Source organism: Acanthisitta chloris, unplaced genomic scaffold (assembly GCF_000695815.1).
Source record: "Acanthisitta chloris isolate BGI_N310 unplaced genomic scaffold, ASM69581v1 scaffold33075, whole genome shotgun sequence".
Lineage (NCBI taxonomy): Eukaryota > Metazoa > Chordata > Aves > Passeriformes > Acanthisittidae > Acanthisitta > Acanthisitta chloris.
In genome coordinates, this window is record NW_008673712.1 from 9,516 (window position 1) to 17,675 (window position 8,160).

The window sequence follows — 8,160 nt, forward strand, 5'->3', positions numbered from 1 at the left end:
CCCCAGGCTAGAGAGAGTAGGATAGAGCTCCAGCACTCCCAACTGAGAGTCAAAATATCACATCTTCACCATTACACCTCTCTCAGGGTCCTCAGGAAGATTCAAGAGAGTATTCTATGAGTAGGAGCAGTGGACACAAGAGGTCCACAGATGTTGGGCACTCCATTACCTCAGTCTTGCTGGCAGATTGGTTGCGTTTCTTGGTTTTGCTCTGTTTCTTCTTGCGTTCTTCAGTAGAGGTGGCAGGATTTGAGCTTGTTTTATCAGCCTTTGCTGGTTCTGCAGCTTTCTTTTCTGGCTCTAAAGCCACAGGTGTAGGAGGCTCTTCCTCTTCAGGGGGCAGTGGCAGTGGCTCCAGGTAGTAGCTGCGGGGCTTAGGTTTCAGGTGTGTGTGATACAGAAGAAGCCTCTGCTGCTCCTCAAATCTGGACACCTTGCGATCCACCCGGACTGTCCCAAACCATCCCCAGGAAAGGGGGGCTGAGTGCTTTAAGCCCTCAAAGAGATCCCAAGGGGAAATCTTCTGTTTTGTAGAGACTTGCAAACCCTTTAAAGCAAAAGAGATAAAAACCTACAAGTTCCTGTTGTTGCCTGTATGATGGTACATGAAACCCTGCTTTCTTCAGGCTCTAGTCCAGATCTCTCAGTTAAACAGCGTGAGCCCCCACACCAATGGTTCCTGCTCTTCCAGGTGGCAAAGCAGTCGTTTCTAAAGGATTTCATCAACAACTGCCAGTTTCCTTCACCCCATCTCTGCCAGTCTCCTGTACACTGGCACTGCACAGTAACTTATGTGACAAAGACTGTGTTTCTCTTTACATTTTATATAACCCTAAGTACACCACCAAAGTTGAATTAACATCTCAGGCCACAGCAGCATGTATTACCAAGCATTAACACCCAGCTTTGCCCTTTCTGGACATGGTTATGTGCCAGCTTGTCTACATGCAGCCACTTCAAGCTCGTCAGGGAACAAGGTACTGCATACAGATGCCTCCCAAGCTGTGCAGACTCCAGGCATCAGAGGACAAGGTGACACCTGTATTCAGGAGCTGTGATACAGACAAAAATGCTTCACTTACCTCCTTCTTGAAGATGGAATCAAAGCCAGCTATTTTATTGCCTTTAGTGTCAATGAGGGATCCCTGAGGTTCACAGGTGATGACATCTCGGGTCTGTTTGGGAAGTGGCAGGAGCTGCCGCACCTTCTCCAGGCTGTCAGACTGCCGGTCCCCCAGCTCCTTCTGCACAAGTGGAATAGAGAAGACTTGAAGAATTGCTTGGGAAAAACCATTAAAAGCCCACCTATGCCTCCAACCCTGTATTATCTCTCACCTTTGCACCCTTCAGCCCTACAGAGTATTGGGTCCACCCTCACTACTTCACCTAAATAGCAGTGACAGGACAGTTACCATTCATGAGACACAGATAAATCTGCATAGCTGGATAACCACAACATAGCACATTCTGCTCCCCATACAGGGCCCGGTGTTTCTCACCCTGAGTTTCTTGACAAGATTCATGTATGCCCTCTTGTTCTCCTCCATGCTGCCCTGAGAAATGCTGGACATATCAGCAGCCAGGGTGCCATTGATGAGAACACTCAGCATGTCCAGCACGGTGGTGAAGAGCTCACTGTTGGTCAGAGCAGAAAAGTCAAGGTCACCTGAGAAGCTGATATAAAGCCTCTGTCATCATAGCAACACCAAACATTATTACTGTCAAGAGTACTGCCTACAGTCAGAAGTGCCAGACTTCAGACTAACCTCCCACACTAATCCTCCTCTTGTTTATACACCACAAGGTGTTCCCACTTGAGTTAAGTGCAGTATCACAGATTAAGACTGGCCTCCTCTCTATCCATTCAGCATCTCTAAAAAGCAGATGCAGACTCAGCTCTCTCTCTGCATCTGGAAAACCAAGTTTGTTCTGGGTATGGCAAAGTGCACTTGATATTAGGACCTAAGTTGTAGCCTGCTATTACTCTGAAGTCTCCTTCAGCTATCACAGTACTTCTGACATTGTCTAGAGACACATGAGAAAAGGGGCCATGCTAACAGTTGCCTCTCTTGGGAAGTATATGGATCAGAAGTCAGCCAGAAACTTACTTGTTTGACTGCATGTCCACGGTGCCACTGCTGATGATGTCCAGGAGAAGCACAGCCCATTCAGTTGTCTGCTGTGTACTGCGTTGAACTGTGTCGAACATTCCCCCCACCTGGCAGAGAACGGGAGTTTAGTCACAAGGACACCAAGAAACACTGAGATTTAAAAGAGAAAAGACCTTAAATCAGAGCTTAAAGGAGCTTAACTCCTACTGAGAGCTGAAGGAGACTGCCTCAGACAAGGACAAACCTCAGATGCAAGTAGTAGTGCTGTGGATTGCAAAAACATTGAAATGGGAAGGCACATTCACAAAAAAGAGACCTGATGAAACAGAGCAAGGGAGTTTTTCCACACATCCTGATCTACTCAGGGCTCAAGACCTAGAAGCAGCACAAGTCTCTCTCCTACTTCCTTGCCTCAGGAAATATATAGATAGTCCCTCCAGTGTGTACATGTTCCAAATTTTTTTAAAAAAAAGGCATATAATTTCATCCCATATGGTTAAGTTCTTTTTCTGCAACCGCTCACCAAATTCAGCCGTAGTTTCAGGGCCTCGTGCATCAGCTGCTTGGCTTTGCAGTCATCTTGGTACTGATCCTCCCGCCAATTCGTAACAATCTAGGAAATTCAGAAGAGAGGACAGACCTCACAAGCTGTATGCTGCAGCTTATGGAGAGCTTCTACTGCTCACTGCCTACTGACTCAGAATGGTCAGCTCAAGCACCCTATATCAAACAAGGTAAGACAGACAACACCCTGAGGCCATGCCCAACAAGCAGGGGTGAGCTTGTTGGGCATGTGAGGGAAGTGAGGGGAAAAGGAAGACACCTACCTGCTGCACCTGACTGTACAGAGAGGTCAGGAGGCCTTCCCGCTGCTCATCCTGTCCTTTCAAGCATGTCAACACCAGTGACAGAAACGGCTGCTGGCTCAGGAGGGACATACTGCAGAGAGAACAGAGATGGAGCTGTCCTGCCAGGCTGGAGGATCAGCACAACAGACAGTGCCTGTCCTTTCCCCTCGACTCACCTCTTCTGCTTCTGGCGGTCCCGCTCTTTGCGGGATGATGACCCCAAATGCTGTCCTTTCTCCAGTTCTTCTCCAGCAGCTTTCAGCACATGGCCCTGCACTGATGTTGGAAGTTTGGCAATCAGAGGGGCCACCAGCCACACTCCTGATCTCTCCAGGGAGCTGTGACAACACAGGACAGAAAAGCTGTTTGCAATCCAACTTATGATTTAGACTTGTCTACAAGGGAGCTGAACACTGGCTCTACACTTACCTGAGGATGGGTTTGGATTTGTTGCTGGCAGGTGTAGTACTCGTTGAGCTACTGATACTGTTGACTCCATTACCAGCACAGCTAGCAGAGCTGGTCTCTGCTGACTGCTGGAATACCTCAATAGTGGCCTTGGCTATATTTTCTAACAAGGAGTTCATCTCCTGAAGATAGAGAAGAAAAGACAGCTAAGTCCTTCTATGAGAGCACCCACTGACAGAGCTTGTACATTTCAACACAACTCAGTACAAACTCAGTTTGCCAACTTCCCCATGGCTGCTCTTCAGGACTCAGACTCATCGCTTCCTTCTCATGCTTTGCTTTCATAGGCCTGACTCCCTCATTGTTTACTATCTCTCTATTCCCACTTCTGCCAGGCCATCTCCCCACCAGCTTACTAGCAGCCATTTTGCACATCCCTGTATGGTCCCTCTGCGCAGAAACTCACATTGTTTGCTGTCTGTTTAATCATGAGCTGCAGCTCCAGCGAGGACTGTCTCATAGTCCACTGGTCCAAATTCTGCAATGCACACACATACTTCATGTGATTCCTCATCTCAGTTCAGACTATGTCAACCCACACCCTCAGCTCCCACCATAACAAGTGCCAGAACCCTCAGAGGGCTGTATTTTGGACAATCCTGCTCTAATTAGGCAATTCCTAGGGCACTCAGATTCTGCCAGAAGTCTGCACCTGTAAGATGCGTTTAATCCTCTGCCGCTGAGGATTTTCTCCTTCCTCATTGTCCAGCAGCCGGTGTGGATAACAAATCAGTTGCATCAACCTCTGGGCCTGCGTGCTGCTCAGGACAGGATCCTGTAAGTCATTGCTGTCTTCACAGAGGGACTTCAGACATCGCTCACCTACCCACTCCTGCAAGACAAAGACAGAGTCAGCACAGCCAAACTGATGTCTGATTCTGAACCAGCTTCCCTGCTTTCAGTCTCAGAGAGATGCATGAAACACATCAAACTCATAAAAACCTTATTAGTATGCAGTTATGCCTGATAATCACTTCTCTTCATGAACTGTAGTATCCTGATTCAGCAGGCATCAGGCACAGCACAGCAATCAGAAGAGAGGAAACATCAACTTTGACAAGTCAGCAGTAGTGAAACACAGTAGTTGCTCTTTCTTTTGATAAAATATTGGTATGATTTAACAGTACACAGTCACTGCCATGTTCAGGCTCCATCAACACTGCCACTTGGGCGCAAAAGATCAGAAAGGATCACTTAAAATTGTTTGGTCTGTTTCCTGCACAACAAAGCTCTGTAGTTGTCCTAAATTAGGTAACTCAGGGTTGCAGCTAAGGCTAAATCAGAATATGTCTCAGGGAAAAGCACACCCCTTAATTCTCAAATAGTGATGGAAAACACACTACCATACTTAGTAAAAACCAATTACTTTGCTTCTCAAAGCCTGGAAAACAATGACCAGATGAAAGCTATTTATAAAGGTCACACATCATGAGAAGATAAGACAGAAAACTATTATTGTCAGCCTCTCCATTTCAGTTGGTGACACCTAAATGCATAATAATAAGGGCAGCAGTTTCCAAAATAAACACGAGGTAGGTTCTCCTTCACACCATTTACAGTTAACCTGCAGAATTCATTCATGCAGAATTTTTTCCTATTTAAAATTAGACAAATTCATTAAATTAAAATCTCCAGAGGATTGCTATATAAGCACTTCCGCAGCTGCAAAGCAAGCCTGATCAGAGAATTGTTCCACTGAGAAGTGACAACCAGAGGAGAAGAGATGAGGATCCAGTTCATCACACACAGGTGCTGATGCTAAGCCCAGAAAGCTGCAAAGTCCCTCTCAGCAGCAGACAGGACTGCACTTTAAGCACTAAATCACAAAGATTGGAAAGGGTAAATCTCTGGTTTAAAATCCTTGTGAAACCACAGCCTAGATTTTCAACTTCATCCCAGATGAAGTTTCCACTTTGCCCATATATGTGATTTGGCAACCTATCCAATGCCTACTGCATTTCTCTTCAGTGTCACTACATCATGGTCTCTTGAAACTTCTCTTCCTTGCCTATGTAATATGCACATCCTTGGGAAAATCCTTTCTATCACTTCCTCAGCTTCCTACAAGAATTCAGGCTTCATCTCTGATCCACTTAGTGCTATTAACAAGTAAGCAAGACACCCTGGAGGGAAGGGATGCCATCCAGAGGGACCTGGACAGGCTTGAGAGGTGGGCCCTATGTGACCCTTATGAAGCTCAAGGCCAAGTGAAAGGTCCTGCACGTGGGTTGGGGTAATCCCAAGGACAAATACAGGCTGGGCAGAGTATGAGAGTAACCCTGAAAAGGGCTTGAGGGTGTTGGTGGACTAGAAGCTCAACATGAGCCAGCAATGTATGGCTGCAGAACAGAGAGCCAACTGTGCCCTGGGGGCTGCATCACAAGGTGAAGGAAGGTGATTCTGCCTTTCTACTCCTCTCTCATGAGATACCATCTGGAGGGATGAATGCCGCTCTAGGGCTCTCAGCACAGGAAGGACATGGACCTGTTGGATAGAGTCCAGGAGGTCATGAAGACCATTAGAGGGCTGGAGCACCTCCCCTATGAGGGCAGGTTGAGAGTCAGGGTTGTTCAGCCCGGAGAAGGCTCTGGGGAGACCTTAGAGCACCTTCCAGGACTTAAAGGAACTGAAGAGAGCTGACAGGGATTTTGACAAGGGCCTGGAGTGACAGGACCAGGGGGAATGGCTTTAAACTCAAAAGGAGTAGGTTTACATTGGATATTAACAAGAAATTCATTATTGTGAGGGTGTTGAGACACTGGCACAGGTTGCACAGAGAAATTGTGGCTGTCCCATCCCTGGACGCGTTCAAGGCCAAGTTGGATGGGGCCCTGAGCAACCTGGTCTAGTGGAAGGTGTCCCAGCCCATGGTTGGGGAGGCTGGGAATACTTGATCTTTAAGGTCCCTTCCAACCCAAACCATTCTATGATTCTATGAAAAAAACTTTAAATTAATTATAATCTTCTCCTTTTTCCTACCCCCTCACGATGAAGTCTATGATAAAACATACACCTGAATATGAGACTGAGAAATTACAACCTATAATTAAAGGCATTCCACAGACATTTTGGAACTGATAGTGTGAGTTCTGCAGCATCCACTGACTGTTCACACTGGAGCTGCTGATATTAAACACGTCATTTTACCAGCCCTTCACAGCTGCAGGAATCCTGCAGGAGCTCTGGCACAATTTGGTGGTAACTCATGAGTGTCTATTGGAATGCTCACTCCTACCTAACCAGTGCTGCCAACAACTGGTATGAGCAGTGATACCTCACAGTGCTACTCCCTGCAGTACAGACACACACACCTTTATCCACTTTGAGTCCTTCCTGTGTAGACTGTGACCAGCAAGGGAGTATCTACTTCTTAAATGCTACAGTCAGGTTTCAGCAACATCAAATAAGTTGAATTTTTGCTTGTAAATAGGTGGCTCCAATTATTCTTTGGTAGGCTGGTAACACTGCTATACAGAAAGCCAATTAATGAACAACAGCATGAGGACAGCACAGCACTGATATGTTTGGTTTACACATTGGTAACACAAAATACAGGTTTCAAATTGTAACACTACATCTTTCCTGCTGAAAAAAAAAAAGGCTAAGGACACCCTTCAACATTCATTTTCATACAGTATGGTAACAGCCACTCCACGCTGCAACCTTATTAGCCGCCAGGTTTCAGTTCCTCTACTGTCAATTTTCCACAAAGGAACAGAAATACTGGTGCTGTCAGATAAGCTAAGTAAAAGTGTTTTGTTGCTGTTTCTCTCCTTAACTAGACAGGGCAATGCAAAGCCCAGGGATACATTAACAGTCTTGATGCAAGGACACTTAAGCTGCATTCTGAAAGACACCATTTATCACTTCAACAAACTCTTTCGGTGCTGATCTTTGCCTCCAGCACATACCTCAGGGCACCACTCCCAGCACTGCCCTCGCTGGACGTAAGCCCTGTGCTGTTGCTAAAACAAACAGGATGTGCAATCCCTGCATACTGCATCCTCTAATTCTAGACCACTGTTTGCCTTTCTGCATTTTGCTAAGGGTGAGCAATCCTCAGCACTGTCAGGTGACAGAAACATTGCAGGTTCTTCACTGATCTTTCAAAAAAATACCTGCCAAACCCAACCAGCAGAAAGGCATATGGGATATATTTGTCTGCAGAAGGGATAAGGACAAGCCTAGAGATAGGACAGACTCACCTGTTGACATATACTCCTTAGTACATACTTGGCATAAATATCCAAGCTAGCTGTTTCTACAGTTACTACCCGACCACCAGCCTTCCTAGTGCCCAGCTCATCATCCACGAGATCATCAACACCTCCAGGGTGGGAAAAGCCAGAGCCTTTCAGTTCTGCATCTCCTACAAGGAAAGCACAAGTGTCACTTAATCAACAATGCTAACCACAAAGCCTGATTTAAAAAAACATCCTCAGCTTTTAAAACTCTCCATCAGCGATCTCTCTGCAGCTAAGAGACTCAAAGTATGTTCACAGCTCAACCAAAGGGCTACAGACAAGCCACACATTCCCTGGAACAGATCTTCTCTGGCCTTCTGTGCAGCCAACACATACAATACAGCGCCTTTCTCCCACTCCCCTGAAAAACATTCTTACAGGTTCAGGCTAACACAGGTACACACCCAGAACAAAGACAGCCTTCAGCACTGCAAAGACAGCTCCATCCACAATACGATTCTGGGAAGCTGCCAGTAAGTGACGGTCACA

General features: G+C 46.3%; 1 protein-coding gene across 1 annotated transcript in view; it reads right to left on the minus strand.

The window, feature by feature from the left end:
- Nucleotides 1-8,160, minus strand: part of MED12 (mediator complex subunit 12) — a gene marked incomplete at its 3' end in the record, with an annotated part of 36,573 nt that overhangs the window by 5,826 nt on the left and 22,587 nt on the right. The window contains exons 26-37 of the mRNA XM_009075053.1: nt 8,076-8,160; nt 7,633-7,796; nt 4,080-4,259; nt 3,834-3,905; nt 3,389-3,549; nt 3,136-3,297; nt 2,939-3,050; nt 2,635-2,724; nt 2,109-2,218; nt 1,500-1,635; nt 1,083-1,244; nt 170-547 (exon numbers count right to left, since the gene is read on the minus strand). The exon at nt 8,076-8,160 is cut by the window's right edge and continues 47 nt beyond it. Of these exons, the coding sequence (XP_009073301.1) occupies nt 170-547; nt 1,083-1,244; nt 1,500-1,635; nt 2,109-2,218; nt 2,635-2,724; nt 2,939-3,050; nt 3,136-3,297; nt 3,389-3,549; nt 3,834-3,905; nt 4,080-4,259; nt 7,633-7,796; nt 8,076-8,160 (1,812 nt within the window). The remainder of the gene's footprint in view (nt 1-169; nt 548-1,082; nt 1,245-1,499; nt 1,636-2,108; nt 2,219-2,634; nt 2,725-2,938; nt 3,051-3,135; nt 3,298-3,388; nt 3,550-3,833; nt 3,906-4,079; nt 4,260-7,632; nt 7,797-8,075) is intronic.